This window comes from Phaenicophaeus curvirostris, chromosome 14 (genome assembly GCF_032191515.1).
Source record: "Phaenicophaeus curvirostris isolate KB17595 chromosome 14, BPBGC_Pcur_1.0, whole genome shotgun sequence".
Classification (NCBI taxonomy): Eukaryota; Metazoa; Chordata; class Aves; order Cuculiformes; family Cuculidae; genus Phaenicophaeus; species Phaenicophaeus curvirostris.
This window is the reverse complement of record NC_091405.1, coordinates 16604160-16631480: the sequence shown is the minus strand read 5'-3', so window position 1 is coordinate 16631480 and position 27321 is coordinate 16604160. Positions and strand designations below refer to the sequence as shown.

At 41.4% G+C, this 27321-nt stretch overlaps 1 protein-coding gene across 2 annotated transcripts; it reads right to left on the bottom strand.

Moving 5' to 3' along the window:
- Positions 1-353: 353 nt before the first annotated feature.
- Positions 354-26994, bottom strand: LOC138726526 (calpain small subunit 2-like). 2 transcript variants are annotated; one of them, XM_069868357.1, is made up of 14 exons: positions 26844-26994; positions 21018-21157; positions 19732-19949; positions 18347-18459; positions 15180-15240; positions 13460-13518; positions 12327-12361; positions 11534-11588; positions 10506-10588; positions 9827-9952; positions 8943-9096; positions 3488-3586; positions 2217-2358; positions 354-1965 (listed from the first exon to the last, which is right to left on the bottom strand). In XM_069868357.1, the coding sequence occupies exons 1-14, from the start codon at positions 26949-26951 to the stop codon at positions 1721-1723; spliced, it is 1638 nt and encodes a 545-aa protein (XP_069724458.1). In that variant the 5' UTR covers positions 26952-26994; the 3' UTR covers positions 354-1720. The 2 variants fall into 2 exon arrangements, with proteins under 2 accessions (XP_069724458.1, XP_069724459.1); XM_069868358.1 differs by lacking the exons at positions 354-1965; positions 2217-2358; positions 3488-3586; ... (8 more) ...; positions 21018-21157; positions 26844-26994 and adding an exon at positions 6293-7675 and having other exon boundaries at positions 8943-9078.
- Positions 26995-27321: the final 327 nt, after the last annotated feature.

Here is a 27321-nt window from a genome sequence, read left to right as displayed (position 1 = left end):
AATAGAAGTCATCTTTGAAAAGGCTGGTTGAAAAGCTGAGGACTCCATTTAACATGCTAGGCAAAAGCATCCTTGCCAAGGAATGAACTTGTATTCCAGCTAGTGGTACAGCCAGGTTATGTTAACTCTTGCTTCTCCTTCCTTGAAGTGAAAGAAATCCCTTTCCTAATGTTCATATTACACAAAGCCATGATTGTTACTTCTCAACTACGCTTGAAGTGATGAATTTTTCTCATAATGCCAACTTCAGGTTGCATTGTGCTTATGAAGGTAAGACATCATTAGGATGACTTCCTGGAAGTCTCCCACCCCCTTAAGGCAGACAGAGTACTAAAAAGACTTTGCTCTTCAGGTAAAGTCTTTGAAAAATAAGGATTTATTTTAAGCACGTGAAACACCAGGATAGGCACAATTATAAACACAAAAAGATTAAACGTGGCAATGCATTTGCAGCCAGACAAGCAATAACTTAGAGGCAGAGGTTACCATTTCACATACTCAACTTGCTGAAAATAGGTTATTTTTGGTATTAGACATTCTAGACATTGCTCATCTCAGTTCTAATTGAAAATATCCTGTCATTATGCCCCTTCTGAGTTTTTATTTAGAAGTTACTTATGCAAATACTTATATATTTTAAATACTGTATAAAGTGCATTCAGATTAAGGACAGAAAAAAAGGTAAAGGCCCCATTTCTAGTGCAGCAGAGTGGACCCAGGCAAAACTTTCTTAGATAATTAACTAGAAAGAGCTTGGTTCTGAATCAAATTCTAAGAACATACTGAGTAATGGCACAGTAATACAAACATTTCTAGGTGACAATTTTACAGTAGACACTAGCTACTAGAACTATGGCTTGACAGCATATTTGCCTTTTAGTTTTGCAGAGCGAGGTCACATTCCGCTGTTGATAATTACTAGAATATGCTGAAGTTTGAAATGTTCCTCCTAATGTGATCCTGAACAGTTGTAACTGTAAACAACATTCTATTTATTTTGAAATAGTCCATTGATTCTTGACTCTCATTGTCTGCGTTTTCCTGTAGACTGTCAGCTGCTATCATGGAATTCCAATTAGTTTTTTGTTATTACAAGTGCAGCCTTTTCCATCTTTAACTAGCCTTTAAGCCTAAAGCCATTTCTGTGAATCTGCGTGTCTTGTTCAGAAGCTTAGGCTTTGTAGTTTCCAAGTAGTTATGGGAAATCTAAGCACAGCTAAAAGAAAACACCAGCTTCAACTCTTAGCTTCTTGTAACTCTTTTGTGTCTTGCAGAAACTTGTGAAAGGCTAAGAGATATTGTAAATTAAAACACTGCCACAATTTTTTCCCATAAGACACATTGTGGAGGTAGAGGAATTGAGCAGCAACAAAAATTCCAGTTGTTTTTACACAAATGGACTCCTCAGCCTCTTTTCTGAGAGATTACTGCCATGCTGAGCCTCATAGCCCTCCTAGCACCTCTCTTACTTTTGTGGAAGAATGAACTTGGAAGACAGTGAACAACATTCCCAGTAATGTGATGCTGACATCAAGGACAGAATAGTTACAGTGGTTTTTCCCTTACATTCAATTAGGCATGACTACTGATATGAAAGTTTAAAAAACAAAAGAAGCATTTTTTTAATGGTAACTTCCATCTCTATTTTATATCAATTGTGCTTATGAATAGTTAGGGAAAAAATCCTGTAGAATTCAAGAGCTGAATTCTCTAACTCTTCTCAGTCATCCTTTTTATCGGAGCTACTTGAATTATTCTCTTCACAGCCTTCAGGACAGACTTTGTTTCTTGCAAGTGTTGTTTCTGAGACTGGGATTGTGCTCTTTCTAACTGGACTGTGTTTGACTTCAGGTGACTCCCTGTAATCTTCTTCCAACATATCTAACTGGTATCTCTGTAGGTCTAGGTAGGTAGTAAATAGCTTTGCATATTCTGGATGACTGAGCGCGAAGTTCTTGAACTCATCTGAAAAACATAAAAAATACAGATACTGTAGTGCTGTTACAGAATCAAAGAAAATTTCAGTGCCTGTTCCTTTTACTGAAGCTGATCTCCAGTTACTTTCCTTGCAAGTATCTAGGCCTGTGCTTCAACAGTTTTCTCCAGATAGAGTGTATGAAAACAATCAGATAATTTCAAGGAGAAAAAAGGTAGAAAACTCTCACTTGCCAATATGACTATTGCAGCGCTCTTTGTTACGAAAGGACATAACTTACCATACGACAGCTTCCCAGTTTCATCTGCATCTATTTCTTTAAAGAGTATAGAAACGTCAAGCTCAGGCACTCCCAGAGCTGACTGAATGACAGAAGCAAACTCATCTTCTGTTATAGTGCCATCATCATCCATGTCAAAGAGCTGGAAAAGACATAACATGCAAAAATACTTTAGCATTAGTTCATCTATGAACCTTCTGTGCACATCAGCCACCCACGCTAGGTTTCTAGTGTTCAAGAGGTGATCTGCAAACAGCGTCTGGGTTTTGAAGAGACTGGTTGCATCTCAGGTGCTTTCTCTTGCCAACAATTTTATGTATTTTATCTGGAGTAAGAGTAAGCAGATACTTAGCAGAACAATGTACACGCTATAGTTGCGATTAGAACATTCTGCAACAACAAACAAACCTCACAGCATTAGTTCAGTAGCAAAACTCATACAAAACCGATAAAAACAAAACATAAAGAAAGGTTTATGTTTATTGTCACCATAAGCTATGCTAATGGTCTACTGGTATCAGCCACTGTATACTGGAACATCTAAAATGTATTCAATTTAAGATGAATATCATCCATATCTCAATATATAGTTCAATGTGGTGAGCAGATTAGTGGGTAAAATAACTGAATCTGTGTCAAAGATCTACTAAAAAAAAAAAAAAATCCCTTGAGTATTTTCCTATTCAGGGATTCATAACTTCAGCATCCCTGGTCACACACTGCCTGCTTGTACTTGAGATCTGAAAGCAGCTACTGCTTCTTGTACTATTCCATAGTACAAGCCATAGTACGAGCACCATAGTACGAGCAAGCAGATGACCTTAGATGCAGCCCGATTTTGGATACACCAGTCCTGAGTAGCCCTTCTTGATGTTTTTTCACTACCCTCTTCATTATCAACAGTAACTCTACTGAGCACTTGACCCACAAGAGGATATTGCTCCATCTATTGTCTACTTGTGACATTGAAGAATCACAGCAGAAAAGTCCTCAGGCAAAAAAACTGCAAGTGCTGCTGAATCATTTTTTGGAGTTAGCCTGCCAAGTTACATACTCATTAGTGCCTTCACATGGCTTTTGAAACTCCTTTCTATGAAGCTGATGCCTGCAATTCTCCCCCTACCCTTCACACTCTAAATGTCAATTGGTTTAAGAGTATTGCTCGCATTTGCATAGCAGATTGAAGCTATAAACTTATGATTTGAAAGCTAACCCATTTACAGTCAGTCTTGATTTGTCAGGTTTGTGGATTTACACTAAATCGAACCTACCTTAAATGCCATCTGAATAGTATCTTCTGTGTTGGCTGGGTTACAAAGAATAGACAAACCAATTACGTATTCTCTGAAGTCGATGGTGCCATCTCCATTCTGGAACCAAAATAGGTATGGCAGTAGTTAATGTTAATATAGCAAATAACTTTAAAAGCTTTTCTGTAACTAAACAACAAGCACTAAGACCGTTTACAACATCAAAGGTATTTGTTCTTCATGGAAAAAATACTATCAGTATGCTCAATATCTGTAATACTGGGGTTGAAGTAGCAATATACATGTTTTTAATATCTAGAAATTGATTATAAATTTTTCTCTTATAAATACCCAAACAAAAAAAGATTTAAAACAACGTACAAGTTTTTCTTTAGCATACGACTTCCCCTCTAACAAGAACTGGAATACATGTGTTTAAGGTAGATCTAACAGTTCATGAAGTACTGGCACTTCAGGTGCAGTTCAGAAACCAATGCACCATCCTAGAATAACAGTATTGTTCAAAGATCCACAGAAGATTATTTTTGCAGAGTTTTATAGACTGCATTCTTAGGAAAGGATTGTTTGATGCCAGTAGAACGTTAAGTATCACAGAGAAAGAATTGGGAAGTAGACTTTAAATAAAATAGTCTCATTAAAAACGACTTCTGAAATCAGTTAAGACAGCTTTGGCTACACATGAAAAAATGACAGGAGCTAATAAGAGTCAAATTACTTTCATTAAAGTGCTAAAACCCAGTAATCAAAGCTGAGTGCAATCTGATACACAAAACTCCAGCCATCTGAATAGGAAATAAGCTTACTATACTTGCAAGATCATGTTGTGACTAGTTCTGCTAAACCCTAGGATACTGGCTAACTTCCAGATGCTCTGGCATTTTGGTTAAGGACAAATAATAGGGTTGTTGCTTGGAAAAAGAGATGGGATTTAAACTGAAAATGCAGGAAAACTTTCAGTGCTTGTGTATCCTCACTGCAAACAAGCACTTGCAATAGTCTTTCTATGCGTATCTAGCTGTGTTGGCAGCGTATGCACCCAAGAACAGTTTGAGGGAGCAATGTGTGAGCTGCCTCCAATTTCCTAAATATCAGAGAAGAACATAAATATTTATAATACACGTTTGTATTTGTTACACAAAACTACCTCAACTACTTTTGTTTTCTTTAAGGTAACTAGTTTTCCACTACTATTTTCACTATAGCATGCTGTGGTAATTAGGGTTTTGTGGTTGGCTTTTAATATAACACAGTAAATCTTACACTTTCAGAAACAAGAAAGTTTGCATTGTCATGCGCAGTCTCTGATTTATAGTCGCAGAGGGAGATCAGGGCTGGATCATCAGTTAGCTTTGTGCAGCTGGCAAAGCTCTCTGCAAGACAGATGCAGTCCCTAAGGTTTAAAGTATTACTGCCCCAAAATCTTTTTCTCACTGTGTAAGGCAACAGGAAAAATCAAGCGTATGTGTGTGTACTAGTCATTCCTGTTCCAGTTAGGTGAGTAGACCCCAAATCAGTGACAGGGCTACCACAGAGAAGCTACAACTGGACCGTTTGAAGCAGAACCACAGATGCGCCTCGTGTTCGTATCCAGGCTCATCGTCTGACAGGTTGTAATTCCAAAATTTCCACTGCCTGTTGCTACATTCAAGTTCTAACTAGTCAGAGAGGGATTTTCTGAAACAAACCTGGTAGGATGGTGCTCACCTAGAGGTATCGTTTTTTCCCCCTTTCCTATTAGAGCCCAAATGCCACTGTGGAGAACTTTGTGCTTTTCCATTGAATAAGCGGGAGGGGTATGAATGCCATTAGGAAGGAGTTGACCTCTTTCATCACCATTTTGGGCAAATATGAATATTTTTACTGTATCTGTTACCCAGTTTGGTATTAAACAAAGTGCAGGAGGAAAAAAGTCTGGGCAAAAGTTTTACGTTACTTTTTCCTAAGTTGCAAGTGAAAGGCTTCTGCAAGTTTAGCAGGCAGGAGGCTTCATCAGTTTGGAAAATACTATTTGGCAACTGTAACTGCAAGATTTCGAAATCAAAGCTATGGAAATTTAGAAACAAAACCAATCAACAGCATGCAATTAGCATTCAGATGCCCTGCAGGTATTGTGTGGTGTTTCTCAATCAGTCACTGAGGTCTCCCTGGGGAGGGGCAGGAGCACGCAGACTCTTACAGCTGGAGACTGCCATGTATTGCTGTACTCCACTCATCCTTTCACATTCCTGTCAGCTAGGACACACCCTAGACAATTTTCTTTTAAAGCAGCAGTGCCCTGCCTTTTTACATTGCAGTGCAAGAGCTGTTTTCATCAACTATGTAATCCTTAATTCAAAGAGAGGTACCTCTTACAGTTCATGTTATTCCTTTTTCCTTTACTCAAAAATTGATGTCTTCGACAGAACTGCATAACTAGCTTGAGCGAGACGCTGCACTGTGATAAAATTTAACTCAGCCAAAGGTTGATTTTGGCTGTCTGTCTGCTATGTGACTGGATTATTACAGCAAGGTTCTCTAAATATAACTGTAGTATTTTAAGTTGTTTTCCTTATAGTTATAAGGCTCCAAGGAAAGAAGAGAAGTTAATAGAACTGTAGGAATGAGAAAGGTTATTAAAAGTAGCCTTATGTAAGTCTTCCATTTTGTCGTGGCCAGCAGGTAGAACTGACAATACCACTCAGGTTTTGCTTCAGCAGACAAGCACGAAAAAGCAGTAGGAAGGAAATTTAATATGATTATGTAAATCGTTATAGTTATTGCATGTCTCATGTTCTTCTCCTTGTTAGAAATTACTGCACAACTCTCTTTACTAGTGATTGCCTTCTGGCAAGCAAAGCTTTATTCCAGCTTAGTGAATGCTTACAAATCAGAACAGTAACATCACAAAACAACACCAAAATTATGAACATTTTCTGTAATAACTATACTCATATACAAACCACTTTATGTGAAGAAATAACTAATCTTTTACCCTTGAACATATTCCTACACTTCAGAGTTTAAAGATAGTTTTCTGTCCAACTGACAACTTACACCTCCCCTACTCCCTCCCAAAACGCAGACTAATTCACGAACAAGAGGAATAGCAATACTTTAAGCTGAGCTGTCTACAGCTAGAACAAGGAAAAGACCACAGTGCTACAGTACAGGATTATTCTTCCATGCATATCTTCCAGATGAAGGTCATTCTCTGCTATACCTTCACGAATACATGGTCAGCTGCAGCCAATCTTCAATGGTCATTTTGATCTGTCCATTTCCATCTCGGTCCAGGGACTTGAAGGCCCGGAACATGCTGTCCATTCGTACCAAGCAGCTAATGAAGTTGTTGAAATTCATGCTACCATCCTCATCGGCATACCTGCGCACGATTACCTGGAAGAGTTGTTCGTTCAGGTGGAATCCTGCAGCCTTCAAGGCACCCGGCAGCTGAGCTCTCCCAAGAGTGCCCGATTGATCGGTATCATACTGCATGTACACGCATTGCCATTTCTTGATGTTGTTCCACAGGTACTTAAACTCTTCAAAGCCCAGTTTACCACTCGTATCACTGTCCATGACGGCTACCATGCTACGGCATGTGTCTAAGCTGAAGCCATCTGTCTTCAAGTATTGATGTCTGGAAACAACTTTGTTCAGGATGTCCCTGAGCTCAGTGGCACACACCTCCATATCATCTCCAGCCAGTTGGAGAAAAAGGCGACGAAACTGTCTGATCTCCTCACTCTCATAAGCTTCCACATTCGTAAAATGTGAAGGAGCCGGAGGCGGCTCTGGATTATACTGAGCTGCTGCTTCACTTATCAGATTGACAAGACCTCCAACAAGTCCTCCAATATTCCCTCCTCTCCCACCTCCTGTTAGGAGACCTCCAAGGCCTTGTGCAAGGCTCCCTCCGTGACCACTGCCACTTCCTCCACTCAGCAAAGCTTTAGCAAGGAACATCGTGAAGATTTTTTGAAGGGAGTTACTCGGAGATCCAGTGCTGCCGTAACTCTCTGAAGCTGTATCGTGTCTGAGCTGGGTGTTGGCAAAACACAGCTTATCTGCATGCTTAGACTTCACCATGTCTGCGCATGTCTCCAGCTGCCAAAGCTATCTCAGGCCTCACTAGTTTCTGTCAATTGTTGATAGGCCTCTCTCTTTCTTTTCTTCTCTGTGTAGTTGGCTTCATGTGATTTGAGAAATCTTTTTAGAAGAAAAAATAATGATGAGGCCAAAAGCCACAGAGCAGAACTCTAAAATACTTGTGCTCGTAACTGAAGCAATTTGGAAAGAGCCCTGCTATATTAGCGTGCAAGTTCCTCAATTAAGCTGATCTCCTTAAAGATAAATGCAGTGAAAGCTTACTAGAGTCTGGTCTGTTCTTGCAATCTTTTATGCCTTCAAACTTTCAGCGAATTGAGCATTAAGTTTCTAATTCTACTCACTGACGTTGTGCCAGATAGGGAAAGTGAAAGGAGTCTCGACACAATATCTTTCTGTTGTATGTACTGTGCTTCAGGGCTCAGGCTACGTGTTCATAGAAGCCAACGGTCCAAGGTGAGGAGGCAAGAATGAAGAAGGGATGAATACTTAGCTCTGCTAGAGCTTCAATGCATTCAGTGATTGAGGAATATGTTTGACTTCTCTATTTTAGATCTTGTGAAACTTTTTTATCTGGAAAATTCCTGGAGCAGTTTTAATCAGCATATACAACACAGTGACCTCCCAAGGGCAAGTGTAGCGCTGAAGCTAACTTGATCTAGAAAAGTGATGCTAAGTCAAGAGAGCTCCTAAGACAAGAAGCAAACCCTGGTTCATAAACACTTGCACAACGTGCTGCTTGCCCTGTAGCACATATTGGATGCCTAGCAGTAAGATGGTTCTATGCTGTGCTCTAGTCACTGATGTTCCTGGTATAGTCAGAGGTGTGCATCCACAAAACAATTTTTCTCATCTTCAGAGAGAAGCAGAAAATGGGAGAGGGCACCACTGGCTATGGAGGAAGGCCTAAATGGTCAGATTAACATGTAGCCTCCTTTACGGCAAGAGGAGTCCATATAGTGCCTGATAGCACCTTCCACAAACACAGCAAGAACATACACTCTCGTCAGCTTCAGTCTGCCTTAAATTATCTGCGTACAAATACATCAGTTAATTTAGCTGTCAGAGTGTATGTAAGCTCAAAATCTGGGGTGGGCAAAAGGAAATATTCAGCCAATACCAGCATGAAGATTATCATCTGATGTTGGTGAAACAATTTGGTCCAAGAGATGGCTTTAACCTCACAAAATAAAAACTGACCAACCTTTTTCCATTGAAACTTAACCAGGAAACTGTAAGAGCAGGCTATCCGGCCTATAGGAACTGCTAACCAAGATGCATTCGCTAAGCTGGACATAGTGAATTTTGGGATGTCATTCTTAACAAAACATTGCAAACAGGATTTCCAGTCAGTTAACCAACTACTCACCCTGTCAAAGAGTTGAAACAGCTCTTTGAGGACGTCTGAAATAGGCAGCTTCAAGTACTCTGCAAACTCCTCAATTCCAATTCTTCCTCCTTTGGAAGCACTTGCAATAGCAGCAAAGGTATCCAGCTGCTCTCTGACATGATTCCATTTTAGGCTACACAAACACGAGGGAGAGGAGATATTTCTATATAGCAGATCTTGGACAGATGGAATTTCAGTAGGAGTTATGACAGTGTTCAAAGATGAAAAATAGCCCAACAGTGCATGTGAGTACATGCTGTACTTCCAACCTGATATTTTATATGAAATTTGCAATAAGGACTGCCCCCTCTGGTTATTAATATTAAAAGCAGGCAGTTCCGTGCTTGGGTATATCAGACTTTCTTAGAGTAACTTCCCAAACCCAGAATCATCTCTCCAGTAACTAGGCTAGTCTAGCAGACAGCTTTTCATTACCATAAATTCATATCATGCTGCAGGGTAAATAATTAATAATTCCAGAAGGGAATAGATCTTGGCTCTACCTGCTAACTCTCTACCCAAATGCTAGTATCACTACAGCCTGAAAAGTATCAGATCTCTCTGCAGAAATACCCCTGCGCCTCAATAAGAATAATTAGGATTGTCAAGTAACTGTTGAAGATTGCTCCAGACAGACTTCTATAAATGGATATATAACAGATATGTGAATGTTAAGATTCACTGTGCACATAATTTACATTTGACCACAGCCACGCCAGGTTATCTGATGGACTTACTGCATAATTAAGTGGCTCAGTCCAATGGCCAATTCAGCTGGCAGGTTTTTTTTATCCTTTTGTAGATGGCCATCAGCACCTGCAGCAGTGCAGTAATTACACTACCAAAAGCAAAACTTCTCTTACTTGAGTTTCTTACTAATTTTGGTGAATTCCACCAGCCCAGCTTCCATGGGTAAAGTCAGCTGCCCTGCCGAAATCATCAGTCTGCAATCTTCAAAAGTGTGATCGGTGACTGGCACATTCAAAGCACTGAAACAAAATTAAATAAAAATTAATATTGATGTCTTATTAAAATTACTTCTAGTAGACTGGTTCCCTTTTCTGTTGCAGTTTAGCTTTAATGCTAATAATACAAAACAAATGAGAATTCATTCTCGCACTACTGCAAGCAGGAAAAAGCAGTACATACCATTTTGTGAGCCTACAGAACCATACTCTGAAACTACATTATGTCAGTGCCATGATGTTTTAAAATTTACAGTCCTGCAAATGCTGCCCAGTAACCTTGCAGAACAAACCACTCAGTTATTCTTGCCAAGCAAATAAGGGGGCAATTTATTGCAGCTTTCTATGAATTGAACATATTATATTCAAATGTAAGACAACCTTCTTTATGCTTCATGTAAAAACAATTGGGTATTTGGGTATATGAATCTGACGTGTCTTAGTGAAAAGCCAGAGCAAACCCTATATATACATATAGTATCTATGACCTGACTAAAATGTACTTTATAGCTAGGATTTATATGGAATTCCTGGATATAAAAGTTTTCAAAGCTTTTATTTATTACTGATTACATACGTTGCCATGGTTTGTCGGACTCTGTTGGCAAAAAGAATGGGATCACTCTTTTCTTCCTCAGTAGGAACATAAACAGGCAGAAACTGAAAGAGATGAGTTATCCAATCAATTCAATAGTCACCACTTTATTAGAAAAATGGACAATTTTGTGTTATTGTTTGGAATAGGGGAAAAACAATAGAAAAATATATGCCATGCAATGAAGGAACTGGGCACTAGAGGTCTCAACTGCCTTAGAAACCTCTCGGGCTCTTCTGCCCTAGCCTCACAAATGACATTCAGTCCAAACCTGCCTCTTAAAAGATTGGTAAATGCTGCTTTAATATGAAAAGTTTGTTTGCAAAGCAGCGTGTGTGGAGGAGTATTTTGTTCTTTCGGCTTCAGCGTACAGTGTTCGCTTGCAGCTGTTTACCGTGCCTCTTCTCAGTTATGGTTATCGTTTATCAGAGTTCTGCTACGCCCCACCCTGCAATCTTGCCCTTGAATCCTAGAATTCAGCAGTTTTAGAGTAAGTATAAGGTGTTGTTTGTGGTTCACTGGAAGACCCCGTTGCTAATTATGTGTCAATATGTTTCTTCAGTTATATTGCACGTGCTTGTGATGCACTGATATAGTGGTAGCTGTCCCATATAAATGCAGTCCATCCTGAACAGCCTTTTTTTAAAGAATGCTGCCACTTTAAGATTAAAACCAGTATATTTATGGAACTAGCTATCTGTCAAACAGCCAAAATAATTTTCTGTTTACAGCTGAAAGTTTTCTCCGCTGAGAGAGCAGGGCCAGGTTATTCACATCAAGCTTTGAGAGTTCACTCCTTTTATAAGCAGTCGCCAGCTGTTCAGGGTCTGAGATAAGGTTTCTGCTTATTACAACTCCCCTTCAGAAGTTACATAACTCTTAAATCAAGGAAGTACAGGCATACTGTACGGACACAGAAAACCGTGTCATCACTGGGAATAATGCGTTTATATTAAAATATAAATTCCTCAGGTGCTGAAGCTTAGTACAAAAATATTTTTAATTCTTACCTCAACTTCTACTCTTGTGAAGAACTGACACATGGTCATTATGCACAGCTCTTTTCTGCGGGCAAGAAAGAAAGAGCAAGAAAAATACATTTTATTTCTTTAAAAACAAAGTATTTCAGTGTTAGTTGGCAAAGCTTTTATAATACTGACAAAAACACATGCATATATGCAGAAACCCTGTAGAAAAAAAAAAGTTCAAAAGCAACATTTTGGGGAATTTCACAGTATTGGCTGTGTTTTTGTCAGTATTTTAAAAAGCTTCACCTACTAACACTGAAAAGAGTTGTGTTATTTCCATGAGAAATACTCTCTATATATAGTCTCTTAACTGGGATCTCAAAACAATTGATTTTTTGTTGAGTCAGGGATAAATAAAAAATGAAGAATCCTAGATGTTAGAATGAGGAAAGATGGGGAAAATCAATCTTTGATTTGCTCATCTTCTTCATTTACTCTCATATGGCTTTTCAAATGAGATGGAGGAATGAATAAATAGATGGGATAAAATAACATTTTTTTGTTGTTGTTTGTATACTCTGTAGGAAATGGTAAATATCTATGGAATTTAATTACTATGATTGTTCCCCAAAGAAAACGAATTTAAAATCTTTGTTTCTCTAGCCGTTCAGATATGAAATCTATTGCATGACAGCATTATCCCCAAGTATTTCCCCCTCATATAAACAAAGCTAGGAGAACATGTGTCTTGGCTTCGCTGAATCTGTTTGGCAGCAAGCTTAGCAACAAGGGGAACAAGTCTTTATGTAATTTTTAGTAGGGCTAAGAAACTTACAGTGAATAACCCTGCCATGTCCAGGTCACAGTATCCTAAGGAAAAAAATAAAACACAGAAATGTGTAACAAAACCAGATTAAAGTTAGACAGCGGATAAGTTGCAATATAAAACAGGCACAAGTTTAGTAACAGCATATGATTGTTTTATAGTCCTGTAGTGAAAATAAAGAAAGATGTCAAGGCCATTAGGATTCTTTACCTTAAAAACCTGGAAATAAGCACGGCAGGCTTTTGGTAATATCAATAACTGTGAATAAAATTTACACAAGTATGTAGATATTTTAAATCATTCATTCTGATCCAAACAACAGAAACAGGAAAGAAATAATCTAAGAAAACTTTCCCAGAGAACTCTGCCAGTCTGTTTAGAAAGGCACCCTCACAGATATTTGATTTAGTTTCTAAGGTCATTTCTGCATATCAAAAAAACAAAAACAAAAATACCCAATCACTCATTTTTAATCTTAAAATGTCTTAGGAAGGAAAAGGTTTGTCTTTTCTGGATTTGTAGGATAACCCGATAATTTAAGAAGAGCTAGCAAGCTGCTAGTCTCACGCTCCATCATTTACACCAGTCAGTGAGGCAGAGCCGTAAGTCTGTACTCCTGTACTTGGCAAAAAGCGTAAACATTTACTCAGCAAAACAAGACAAAGTTGCATGAAAAGAACCATCTGCAAAACTGCCCCTCCTGAGGTGTCTGAAGAGGGGGGTTGTTGGAGATGTTTGTGGCTTTACTTAGTTTTTGCACAGACACTTTGCAAGCCCCTTGCAGGAAGAGTATTTTGAGCTCAGACAAAAAATGAGGACTAGTAGGGAAGCTGTGTGCATTTTAGACTTCAAAGTACAGGCTCTGTGGCTTTGTAGGAAGTTTCTGACTTCCGCTGCAATACTTCCCTGTGCTCCCTCTTCAAGTATAGCTAAGAAGCCCAGTAGCAAGCTTTTCAAAATCAGAATAGCAGCTACGCCATGGTGACACCTGGGAAGCCCATCTGCCTCCAGGAGCTCGGCAATGCTAAAGCTCAGGACAATGGAGTTTTCAGTGACAATGCCAAATATTTCTTAGGCACCATTTGAGTTGGGATTTTGACTTTCATATTACTAGTTAGGGAACAGGAGAATGTTCTGCTTACCAGCTTGTTGGGGTATCGGAGCAAGACAGGTTGTACAGGGACTTGTGGAACAAAGGCACCTGCAACCACAGATTAGAATGGATGGTTAAGACTTAGCTTAATACAGGAGCTGGGAGTTCTAAGTCATTCAAGTAAGACATGGTATCTTAAAGAATTTTTTAAAAAGATGAGAAGAATGGGAAATGTTCCTTTTGTTGTGGTTTTTTTGCGGTTTTTTTCTGGGTTTGCCTTTTTTAACCCAGCAGCACAACTAGCAAGGTGTTGGGACAGAAAAAGGCTCATCTCCATCTTAAGGAGAAAGGTGCCTAAGATTCCTGAACTGTTGAAACTCATTTTCTGTGTATTATCTCCTTGTTGACTGGCATTCATTTCAAAGGATTAGATACTCAACATGGCTGTTGAGTAGTTCTTGAACCCTCCTCTATTCTTTATTATCTTCATAAGTGATACAGACCTGAGCATGTAGTACGGGTTTTGTATCTTTGCTACCCAAAACACTGTATGACAGTACGAAAGGAGAGTGACCCGCTTACTGGACGAGGGAAAGGCTGTGGATGTAGTCTTCTTGGACTTCAGTAAAGCCTTTGACACAGTTTCTCACTGCATTCCGCTTGGGAAACTGGCTGCCACTGGCCAGGACAGGTGCACACTCTCCTGGGTGAAAAACCAGTTGGATGGTCGGGCCCAGATTGTTGTGGTGAATGGAGTTAACTCCAACTGGAGGCCAGTTACAAGTGGTGTCCCCAGGGCTCAGTGCTGGGTCCAGCCCTGTTCAATGTCTTTATCAATGACCTGGATGAAGGCATTGAGTGCACCCTTAGCAAGTTTGTGGATGACACTAAGCTAGATGGAAGTGTCGACCTGCTGGAGGGTAGGGAGGCTCCTCTTCTCCCAAGTGACAGTGGACAGGACAAGGGGGAATGGTCTCAAGCTGCACCACAGGAAGTTCAGACTAGATATCAGAAAGAAATTTTTCCCAGAAAGAGTCACTGGGCACTGGAACAGGCCGCCTAGGGAGGTGGTTGAGTCACTATCCCTGAAGGTGTTTGAAAGATGGGTGGATAAGGTTCTTAGGGACATGATTTAGTGGCAGATAGGAATGGTTGGTCTCCATGACCCAAGTGGTCTTTTCCAACCTACTGATTCTATGATTCTGTAAAAGCAGCATGGCTTTAACTGAACCACAGCACAACAATCTAATGATCACTGATGCTATCAAGTACTTTCCTGTGTTGAAAATAATCTACTGGCCTGCCTTGCTGAGCACTATGCAAAGAGGTTTCACAACTTGGTTGCTAAGTCTTGCATGGCAAAATTTACAGCAATCTAAGATGGCATAATTGTAAGCTGAGCTAAAGGAACATCATAACTATCATGTTCTTAGGCAGTTCATCTCATAAGAATCTCAATCAAGTTTCTGGGTAAGTCAAATAGATGAGGAAAAAATGCCAACCAACTAGCTGTTATACATCATAGATATTTTGCATCCTACAAAATACTAAAAATCCAAAAAGTAAACTGACTAGTATAAAACAGTGAGTTTAGCACACTGAAAATTTAATGCTCTAAGATGCTTCTACAGCGTTGATATTTTAATTATATAAAACATTACTTCAGTGATGTTGTGGATGATGTACCTACAGAAGCATAACCTTACGAGAACTACCAAGTTAGTATTTCACACATTATTTTCTAACAAAGATGTGACAAAATTTCTCACCTTGTTTAAATGTGATCAGGCACGATCGGTTTGTGCAGGTGCCTTCTGGGAAAATTAGTAGCTTGGATTTAAAGAGAGAGAAATGTATATATATACACGCACATACACATTTCATACTTTAACATCAGTTACATAAAGCATTTACATACATCAGTTGCAATTTTTTATGCAAGGTCTGTGACACATTACTCTGCATCACAAAAATACCATTACTGTTCCAAAAGGAAATCAACGTATTAGAGAAGGATGCTCACAGTAAGAATAACCTGATCCATCTTGATTTGGAAACAAATGCTTTGTAAGAGAAATGCTTCTGGGAAAAGGCTTTTATCAGTTCAGAAATATGGTGCAAAAGGCTTTCAGTGTTTCACTTGAAATGTTTAGCGTAGGTAACAATATGAGAATTGTTCCTCTGCTAGCAGCCCCTTATTGAACTGCTGGGTGTACAAACATCGAGTCTGGGCTGACGTGAAGTGCGTAAGAAACTTAAGCATCTACAGCCCAGATGCTATCAACATGAGTCAAGATGTGAACTGTGGTGAGAAGATACCACCTGGAGGAGTAGCAGCAAAAGGCAGAGACATCATGGGTATCTGTGATGCAGAGTTCTGAAGGCATTACACACCACGACGCAGCTTCTGAACCTGAATGACTCAGACACACCAAACACCCAGGTTTCTAAATTAGTGCCCAAGAGATACTAGATTAGTGAGCTGCAATGTGACACACCAAATCCTGCTCCCTGTGGAATACAAGGAAGCTTTGTGTTTCCCACAGCACTACAGGAACATAAGCAGCACTCCAAAAAACCTCAGTACAAGAACTGGTCTGGATCAAGAGTGTTCAAGGTGTGATCCCACTTCAGTCCGAATGAACAGGTCAAAGCTAGATCAAAGAGGGCATCATTAGGTCCTAGCCAAGAGAGACAGGCTGTTTAAGGTGTAATAGAGATAGCTGCACATGCTGATTTACAGTTGGTCCTTGACTAAGTATTCTGTAACGAGAAATTGTTTGCTGGTGCTATGGACACAAAAATGTGTATGTTTCTACTTAGCATACATCATAAGCCCCAGAATACATATTAGTGGCTAATATGAGTAAGTAACTAATAAAGAGTAAGTAATAATTCCCTCCTTCCCCTTTGCTTCGTACAGGGCTGGGAGAAGAACACAATCGGCACAACCGCTGCCCAGTCTGCTGTGTTTTGGTTTTAGGGAGTGGGAATGGGGAATCCAGCTACTCCTATTCTGTTGTGCTAGAGAATGCAGCTCGGGCACTCTAAAGAGGATATGATAGACATCATCTTGTGGTCAAGTTTCTCAAAACCAAAAAAAGAGTAGGAGGGAGGTGTGGCCAGGGCACAGGACTAGGAATCACCCTGTGACACCCCTTGTTGTACAGCTGACTCAGTCTTGGAGATTCCCAGTTACTTGACTCATAGGCTATTTATGCCGTAACACACAGCTAATTTTTCTCCCAAGTGCAGTATTGGTGTAAAGCCAATTCCCCTTTCCTCCCCATGCTATTTTCAGTGGAGATTAGGTCTACCAGGGCTTTGCTACAATCACTTAATCCATAAAATTTGGCAAATCATAAGCATTAGTATAGTTTATAAGTAATGTTACAAAAAAAACCCCTTCCTGGCTTTGACACGCATATCTAAAATCCTCCATATAGTTGACAAATTGAAAAAAAAAATGGAGGCTTTAAAAATATTTATAGCACCTTAGAAAAATGCACTTATGAGGCAAATTTAAGTAGCCCAAACACTATCTAAAAAGCTCTCTGTAAGGTGCTTACTAAGTGAAAATGATGTATGAAATGTCTAAGTAACGCTATTTAAAAAAACATGGCAAGTGTTGGTCTTCCCTCAGGATGAGAAGCAGTTATACTTCAGTGTTCTCTGTTCCTAGACTATTCAGAAAGTAGAGCAGCACATTCAGCTCTAGCCGCCACAGAGATACCTGTTTCTTAAGTCTTGCTTTTTCATTAGTCTATCTTAATTTTCTTCAAGAGCCACTCACTGGAACAAAATTGAAGGAAAAGTTAAATGTTTTCAAGCATATATGAAGCAGCCAACTATGGTTTGAACAGGACTTGTGATTTTAGCCACTGAACCAGTCACTTTTTTTAGTTTTTCGTTTTAAGCAGATAAACCTCTAAGAAAACAAGTCAAGAACTAATTCAAACCACAAAGTATGAGGTTTTACACAAATCCACATGGGGCATCTTTAGAGAAAAGTCTTACATCAGTGACTGAATTTGTCCGGCAATGACACTGTATTCAGAGTACCTGGTGGCAACATCAGACTACAGCCAATTAAATAGAAAAAAGCAGAGGCACTGCCAAATGAGATGTTACGTTCACAACTGCTTCAGGCCTTTCACGTGAAGGATGTGGCTTTCCATCCCAGACCTCTGTCTATCATAAAAGCAGCACAGTGGCTGTCTAAACATTTTTGTCCTTCTTGAGCAGCCCTTACCCCATCAGCTCTTTAGGATGGAAAGCAGTCCAAGGCCTAGAATCACAACAACAGCTTGCTGCTGAGGAATGACCCTGGGAAACACTGTGCAGAATCAATAACTGTCGCTTCCATGCTAAAATCTTACCACAATTCAGACCAATCTAAAAGTCTTGGCTTTAGTGCATCATTAACCTAAAGACTGAATGGAGTTTCACCTCAGCTATTCTTCACATGTGACACTGATGTTTTAGACTTAAGTATGTCCTTGCAGCAGCCTGGAAAGCCTGAGTCACTCATCTCATAACTGCGCACCCCCAAGCTGTTGTGAGCACAGCTCTGTAACACAGCTTCTCACACATAAGCTACTTGGAGAATACTGATTCACTTACACGAATGCAAGTCATCTGCTACACTGAACACAGTGTGTTAGGAAATAAACAGGGAAAAGAGAAGGTCAGGAGCATCTGCATCTTGCAACAGCAAGTGGTACTGGCTGGATTTTAACTGACTCATTTGTCATGACAAAACTCTTTTTGGGCACCAACCTTTCACCATCCTTTCCTAAACCAGTCATACAGCTGAGAGCAGACTTCAACTTTGTACATCAACAGAATCCTATTCAGCTGGGCACTTGTGCAATTATGATGCACAGTGAATATGGAATATGAATAAAACATAGAAGAGTAGTTGTGTATTTATTACCTGTGGCCACTGGCCTTTTGATAATGCACGCTTAGTTATCTCGGTGACTGTATTCTTTCGTGAATCAGGGTCTTGACGAGAAACTGATACAGGCTGAAGGGAACTTAAAATTGCTGTGAAAGAGAGAAAAAATTTGTCTTGTGCTAGTACTTAGAAAACATATGAGTTCAAGGCTGCCTTGTAGCAAAGAGAATGTTATTCCCATAGTAGGAGACCGACTCTGCACAAACAGTTTTCAGACTAAATAGATAACAGTGTTATTTCATTCTGCAAAACGGGAAGTAAGGCACAAAAGAGATACCTTCACTGCCAGCAGAGGAGCTATACAGTAGGTATAAGCATGCCAAATTCACCCAAACACATTCTGCTAATATTGCTGTTATCCTTCCCCAAGCATTTCCACACAATTCTAAGACAAAGACCTGATTGAGCACCTGCTCACGGGCCACACTCAGCCTTAACCCACGCAGACTGCAGTCAACAAGTAGTTTGAGCTTATGCTGAAGAACTAAGATGTCCCTTTTTGGTTACAAAATATACACAGCTTGTGCGTAAATTACAGAAAAACACTCCTCATTTCATTAGAAGTATGGTAATTATCTTCTGTGTCCAGCCCCTGTGCTTTTAAGAGAAGGTTACTATATTACCAGTTACTTTTTTTTCCTACAAAGACATTTTGCTTTCTTGCCTACTGAATTTGGTTTTGGGTTACTGTTGCCTTATTCTTTTAAGAGTTCTACAGAGGTAAGAGACATAGAGCTAGCAGAAAGTCCACAGCTGATTCTAGTAACGCAAACAGGAATTCTTTTTGTGCCAAAAGGAGGAGAAAATAATAGAAGCATGACTCATCCGAACTTTTCCATTCTCTGCATTTCCTTTTTGAGTGACTTCTCTTTTATTCTTTCCTGGTTTGACTCCTATTACCTAAAGTCTGTAAAAGTGCCTGCACCTTTAAACTTATAAGTACGGTATTTTTTATTGCTATAGTTTGGTTCTGTTTTGAAATAACCTTCACTAACCTGCGTTCTACATTTGTGGCCACACTGTTAAAAGATAGCAGCTGAACAGATTTCTCAAGCCACCCACTGGGAGGATTTTAAGAGAAAGCTTCTAGCCTGAGCAGTTACAGAACATGCTTTCGGTATAAAGCAAATTTAAAGTGATATTATATTTTGTATCCTAAAAAGATATAGCACACTTCTAGACACTTTGACCAATTCAGAAATAACTTGTCCTGTGGATTTAACCAGAAATAATCTGTCCATATCTTTGGAACCTACGGATATAAGAAAGTCAGCTCCTAAATCACTTTCAGAGATAAGACTTTTGACCTTATGTCAAACTGCTGACTTCTAACATGTTATTTTTTTTTCATAAATACTTACTGCCAATTACTGGAGTTGACAGGTTCTCTGCTCTTGATACCATTGATGGCATTCCAGTTAGGGCAGAAATAATGGCATCAAAAAAGCTTGAGTGAGGAGCTGCAACGAAGATTGGGGCTTCCTGTAGGCTTGCTACTTTCCCTTTTACTTTAACTTGGAAGCCCATTACGGAGAACAAGGTACGAGTTAGGCATGACAGGGTTGCCTGGATCATCCTCCTTGTAAACAGAAACACAAAAATATTATCCATCTTACAGTTAGTATTTCTTTGGTACTTGGAAACAAAAGCCTAGGGCCAGGCACAGGGTAGCAACACTACTCACCAGGAGATTTAGGTCTAAAGGGGAAGAAGTAGAAGTGGGGAAGTGAATATCACCTTTTTGTGTTGAAATTATAATTCTGAAGATAAGGCGATGTAGAGCATCTTACTGAACCCTCCTGCCAAGTACTGTATTTCTGTTGCCATATATTATAGCACTGTAGCATAACACTATTGCGAGGGGAGTGTGGATAAATAGCAGACTCAGTGTCCTTTCCCTAAGAACTTATATAACTCTGACCCTGTTCTTTTCCTACAAGTTTTAAATAACTAAGGTGAAATGACAGTGTTCCCGTACTGGAATATGTTCCCTCAACAGGGCACATGTTCTCTTCCTGGGACTCTCTGTAATCTCTCAGTCTTGTTAGCACTCAATTCCTGTGTCATCTCCTTCTCCTGCATGCAGCCACTGAGCATTGCAACAAAAGGGAACCTCACTACTCTGAGGTCAGAAGCTGAGTGACTGAAACCCAGAAGCCACAGAGGCAGCTGTAAAATACTCCTTCAAGGGCAACATAGCTAAGAGAGGAAATGTCAAAGCTAATTTTGTCATAAATTATAGCACAGCAGGAGTGACAAAGGCTACACAGAGGCTCAGCCTACACAACATTACCAAATGCTTTTCTTAATGAGTTCCTTTTCTCAAATATTCCTATCAGTACTATTACTAAAATAAATCCTGTCTTACAAATAGTCTATAAAGGTTTTTACACAGAATAGTTTTAGCCTCAAGACAATTGAAAATCTACATATTTATAAAACTCCACTATTGTAAAATACTCTCATCAAAACGCTGCTTCTCCTATATGGGTAAAATTATGATTTGACTGAGGACTCCTCTTTAATCAAAACAAGGAAAGGAGTGGGAGCTAAAAAACAAAACAACTTCAGACCCTGGCTTTGTCTTATAAAGAAGAAAAAAAAAAAAGAAAGCACAGGGTTTTCACAAATGTTGTTCACTCTTTACCTTCTCCATCCTTTGAGCGGCACAGATCCTTTTCCAGGGTGGCGGAAAGTTGCAACTGATGCAAAGAGCCATGCTAGCAGTACAATGACTGCAATGCATATGGCACGAGGGGGTAGCAAAATAATCCCCTGAAGAACAGCCTGGAAAAAAAGGGGAAAAATCTTAAGAAATGGTGTCAACAGGAATGACATCTGTGTTCCCTTATATGGACTTCAAAATACAAACATAACAGCTGTGTGATTTAGTAAGGAAAGCATTAATGATTCCAGTGTCATACGGGGAAGTCAATCATTGACACCATTTTATTTTCACTTTTGGGTTCCCATTTCAGGTAGAACTGGAACATCTGAGTGTTTCAGTTTATGGCTTGGATGCTGTTGGACAGAGAGAGTAAACAGAGTTTGCTGGCTTTAGTTTATACTTAGACTTGGTCTGCAACATACGACCAGCTCAGATGAGCCTGCCCAGCTGATCGATATCTTCACTGCAGAGCCTTCTGTCACCAGCTCCCTGTCTAGAAGCCAAGCAAGTGGGATTGTTAAGATGACTAACATGTACTCTTGCCCTTCCAAAATGACACATCTCGTGTTGAGTCACACTGTTGCTGTAAATGATCCTCGCTGCTGCTGCCTGGAGTAGTGCACACGCAACACAACTTCATTTCTGCTACCTGGGACTTAAGCAAAAAGGAGTTTTCAGTAAAGCGGAAGCTGTGGTTTAAGGCAAAGGTTGACCTTACAACGCTGTTGGAAGCTGTTGTAGCAGCTCTTGGCTCACGGCCTTAGGAAGTGGTTTGTGCGTTGCCCACAGTAAACGTACAGCAGAACCCTTCTGACAACGAAGCTTCCATCTGAAGCATCTTGGATATTAACCTCTATGCTAGGACCTCCTTGCATTTTTCAAAATAAATCGAGAAAGCTTTGTTCCTTTCCCTCCTTGCAGTCAAAAAACTCCTATCAGCTTTCTGTAACTTGAAGCAAAAGAAACTATTGCGAGAGTTCTGCTGCCGTCCCAGGCAGCCGTAGCAAAAGGGTCTGGAGAACAGGCCTTATGAGGAGCGGCTGAGAGAGCTGGGGGTGTTTAGCCTGGAGAAGAGGAGGCTGAGGGGAGACCTCATTGCTCTCTACAACTACCTGAAAGGAGGTTGTAGAGAGGAGGGTGCTGGCCTCTTCTCCCAAGTGACAGGGGACAGGACAAGAGGGAATGGCCTCAAGCTCCACCAGGGGAGGTTTAGGCTGGACATTAGGAAAAAATTCTTCACAGAAAGGGTCATTGGGCACTGGAACAGGCTGCCCAGGGAGGGGGTTGAGTCACCTTCCCTGGAGGTGTTTAAGGCGTGGGTGGACAAGGTGCTGAGGGACATGGTTTAGTGTTTGATAGGAATGGTTGGACTCGATGATCCGGTGGGTCTCTTCCAACCTGGTGATTCTATGATTCTATGAAAACTGGTGTAAAACAGAGCCAAGCCAACACTGATGTTCACCACTTCTTCAGTTCTTCATATGCCTTTGTAAGAGGAGTAGGGGCAAGCAGAAACGCTAACATGCTCTGGTTGCAAATTATACTGAAATCACCCCTGGGCCCCGTTAAGGAATTTTTAGCTTGCACTTTTCATGCACAGTTCCAGGAAACAAGTGTATGGGCACAAGGTTGTTAACAGGCAGCTGTGGTACTGGGCAGGACAGGAAGAGATTTTTAATTATTTTACCCTTATTCTAAGTTAGAAACTATATCCTGAAGGTTGGCCTTTATGGCGCAATGCAGTGCTATGCAAATTGAGCAAGCACAGGCCTGGGAGGCAGGTGAGCTGTGTGAGCACAAGGAAGTCACAGACTCGCATTCCTGGTAAGCTAGGAAATGGTTCAATTCCTTTTGGCACCTAAAGCAGCTCAGTTACTCACCGATGAAAATCAGCTCTGTGCCCATATATGCACAAAGCAATGCACACCCCAGCAGCACCGTCACAGTCATTTTAAAATCTTTATTCTATGTTTCTGAAGTCCTTCAGAACTTAGTGTGAGAGCACATCAGTCGTGGAGTGACTGCTCCACTAGTTAAGGATGGTAGAAGGTATGGAAGAAGAGTTATGCTAGTTTACTAATTTTTACACTTTAATACTTTTTTAAGAAAATCCACAGCTTAACAACCATGTTCCTCTCTCAAAATGAGCCTTTCTCAGCTCTTTAGCAATGCCTACTTACTGTACAGGAAAAGCACAGCTTTTAATAACAGTTAAGTTTTACAAAATAGTTTGATGATTACATACTTGAGCTATGATTATTAAGCAACACAACGGATTTTCATCTATGCCTTTTCTTCAAAAAGGAACAAATGTTTGTAGAACATTTTGATTATAAGCATATTTCAGTATTATTTATCAAATTCTTTAACATACTGGGTTGGTTTTAATTGTCTTTTCACCACCATGGTCTTTTCCCTCCCCTCCAAATTCCTTCCATATTCACATAATATCTTCTTACTGTCTTTGTATCAATATTCAGGAAAGGCTCTGGCCTCTGGCTCTAAATTCTGTGATACTGATGAGGATTAACAGGAATTTTGGGCCTTCAGGACTCAGTTCTGTATTACAGAAGACACAGTGACAACAGACTAAAGCTGACAGCAGATGCACAGTGTAAATTAGGATAAGGATGAGAAGCAGCTACGTGGTGTTGCTGTTTACATTCTCTAAGCACTGCCACATAACGTTTCCAGGAGAGATCTAAACATTCAGGTATAAATGCACTGACCTATAATGAAAAATAGAGGATGCAATAGCAAGAGCAAAACAATCCCTTCCTCAAGACTTTAGTAAATTAATGAATTATTTTAGGCAGATGTGCAGGTGGTGCTGATTTGCTGATGCAAGCTATTGGCTTTCTAGGTCACTGTGTAATGAGGCAGAGTTGATTTCTGCTCCCACCAGCTGCACCGTAGGGTTAGAAAAGGACAGAAAGAGAAAGGTCAATGTAGGCTAGAAAAGAAAAAGTACAGGAGAAAAAGATACAGATGAAAAAACAGGCTCAAAGTTTAATAACTACTGAGCAGGATCAGAACCACTTCAGCTTCTGTATACAGTAATCACAAAGATAGAACTATTCTGAGTCATCCAAAGAACCTTCTCCCACATTTGGTATCAGCTGTATAGTTTCTGGTTAAGGTGACTGCACAACAGCACAGCCTGTCCCTCCTCCAGTCTGTCCTTGCAGTCCAGGCTCCCACAGCTCACTGACCCTCGAGCAACACACGGGATCTCACCATCACTGATGGCAGGAACTGGGCAAGGGGGAACAGCAGGTCTACCACAAAGCCACAGAATTCAATTTTAAATTCTGTTGAATTTCAGCTGCTGATAAGTTATCTAAGAAGCGGCAGAAGAGCGGGCTGGGCACCAGAATGAAGCCCAACTCCAAATGAACTACTCTGATAGCAGAAACTGTGAGCAGAAGGACCATCTGCCACAGCAGTACGCACATAGCAAGACTGGGTCTTCCACGAGTGTCCAGAGTATGCCTCAGCTCTCTGCCAGGCAGTCTGGCTGCTTACTTCCAAGCACAGGATTAAAAATCTTGCTTTTGGCATGCTGGTTGTGCCATTCCATAGTTCACCATCACATAAATCCACTCAGCATCTCTTCTGAATAAAGGAAAATCTAGTCATGATTTAACTACTACTTATGCTTTGCAGTGCAGTTCAGAAGTTAAGAGGGCAAGTGAGCAATCAGGATAAACACAACTAAAACAAGAAAAAATCCCAACAATGAATTGCAGCCAACTTCAGGGGATGGAAACCCCTGTTGTATTTGAATAACTGTTTTGAAATCTTGTTTGGCACAAGCAGATGTTTAGCATAGCACAACTGATCCTTGTTTTGAAATGCAGATAGTCTGTCTTACTTTCAAGTGCCATTCATCAGGGGACAGCAGCTTTAACAATCAAGGAGTTGAACAGCATATGAAAATCCAGCTTTGGCCTCCCAGAGACCATTCTGAACTTGTATCCATTTTTATCAGTGTATGCTAAAGGAATAGTATAGAACAGCGGGAATGTAACAAAACAATCCTTTAATGTGCCAGGATGGAGATACACTACACTTGATGTAACTGGGAAGAGAAGAGACGTTTCCCTTTATTTAAGTCTATAGTAACACTATCTGGTGAGGCTGATTCCCAGCTGGTCTGATATGCATTGCTAGGCAAGAGAGGAACAGACTTTAGAGGATAAAGCAGACAGTAGAAAGTATTGTAGTCTGCATGACAATGGGGGAAAAAGAACAGAAGGGAGCAACGCACAAGGCTAAAAGGTTGTCTCTCTTGTGTCTCGCTGCCTTACAATTCTGTGACTGCAATTTTGCTTCCAAGCCCACTAGCACCAGGCCCTGACCCAGCCAGGTGCTTCTCCTTCCAAGTGCATCGTGAAGTTCTGCACAGAGTGTATCCTGCTTTAAGACATAACATGGTTTGCATCAGAAGGAAAAAATAGGATGTCTTTGTTACAGTCCAGATGGTAAATTTAAGCTAAAAATTGCAAGCTTTTGAAGGTAACCTCTGTATGTTCTAGAAAAGGGAGCCAGCAGAGAAAGCTGTCCATTTTTGGAACCTCATTAAGAAACTGTTTTCTTTACCTTGGGGTTCATGCCTGCAGCTGCAGATTCAGATGCACTTGAAATGTGTTTCAGGCCGCAAATAAAACATAGGGCATAAAAGGACTTGGAATTGTTTTCCAGGTTTCTCACACTTCCGACACCCAGCTACCTCCAGGGCAAACATGGCTTAAAACATGAGGAAGAGCTACTGAAACAAGATACTCAGCTGCACATCAGCCTCGGGTGTTTATAACAATCAGCAGGAAATGCTCCAAGTTCACCTACACAGTGATGTGCTCATTGTCCTCAGTGAGATGTCAGTTCATACTTGGTTCATCAGCTCAATTTTAAAGGAATGTTTGTAAAAATCGAAGCCCAGAAATACTGTTTGATTTCTCAGTGGCAGAAGTACCCTGTAAGTCTTGCGTGTGGTTGTACACAAGCTGTAATGGGACAGCGCTCAGCCCAGAAGCCTGACCCAGTTCACCCAGTGACACCCGTTAGTAACCCTGGGGAACTGGGGATAACTCTTTTTGCTGTCCATGATATTTCATGGAAAGCACTGCTTTGGTAAGGGGGGGCAACCCCCGTGCCAGGCGGTGACAGCCTCCCCTCCGCTCTGTGCGCATCCCAGGCAGTGACACCCTCTCCTGCGAGCATCCCAGAGAGTGATACCCTCCTCTGCGCGCATCCCAAGCAGTGATACCCTCTCTTTCGAGCATCCCAGAGAGTGATACCCTCCTCTGCGCGCATCCCGAGCAGTGATACCCTCTCTTTCGAGCATCCCAGAGAGTGATACCCTCCTCTGCGCGCATCCCGAGCAGTGATACCCTCCTCTACGCGCATCCCAGGCAGTGACACCCACCCTGCGCGCATCCCGAGCAGTGATACCCTCTCCTGCGAGCATCCCAGAGAGTGATACCCTCCTCTGCGCGCATCCCGAGCGGTGATACCCTCCTCTGCGCGCATCCCAGAGAGTGATACCCTCCTCTACGCGCATCCCAGAGAGTGATACCCTCCTCTACGCGCATCCCAGGCAGTGACACCCACCCTGCGCGCATCCCGAGCAGTGATACCCTCCTCTGCGCGCATCCCAGGCAGTGATACCCTCCTCTGCGCACATCCCAGGCAGTGACACCCACCCTGCGCGCATCCCGAGCAGTGACACCCTCCTCTGCGCGCATCCCAGGCACTGCCAGCCTCCTGTGCGCGCCCCCCCGTCCCGGGCCGCCGCAGCCTTACCCGCAGCTTGTCTCCGGCGCTCAGGCGCCGCGGGTGCACGAAGGGGTTGAGGACGGTGGGCGGGCAGAAGGAGCGCTGCCTGGGCAGCGGCAGCACCCGCGGCGCCATGCTCCGGCCGCTCCCGACTGCGCAGCGACCCTGCGCGCCCGCGGAGCTCCGCCTCGGGGCAGGGCAGCGCGCGGGGCGGCGCCGCAGCGGCTGCGAGCCGGGGGGGCGCTCGCAGCCCTGGGCTGGAGTTGTCACAGCTCGGTCCCGCGGCTCTTTCCCAGCGTTATCCCAGCTCTGTCCCCCAGCTGTGCCCCCCAGCCCTGCCCGCAGCCAGTGCTCGGGGCGGTGCGGGTTGTTATCCGAGAGAAGAAAGGGAGAACCACGCTCGTGGTGTACAACTAGAGGCCTTTCTAGGAGAAGGATGCTTCTCCACTGCTGCAGAAGGTTGGTAGGGACGTTAAGGTCAGGTTGGATGGGGCTCTTAGCAACC

Excerpts from the sequence above, each read along its gene's own strand:
- LOC138726526 (XM_069868357.1), bottom strand. The coding sequence starts at position 26,951 with ATGGCGCCGCGGGTGCTGCCGCTGCCCAGGCAGCGCTCCTTCTGCCCG. Across the intron at positions 19,950-21,017 it reads CCGCTCAAAGGATGGAGAAG|GAGGATGATCCAGGCAACCC; the intron begins GTAAAGAGTGAA and ends TCTGTTTACAAG. Across the intron at positions 9,953-10,505 it reads GTCCGACAAACCATGGCAAC|TGCTTTGAATGTGCCAGTCA; the intron begins GTATGTAATCAG and ends ATTTTGTTTCAG.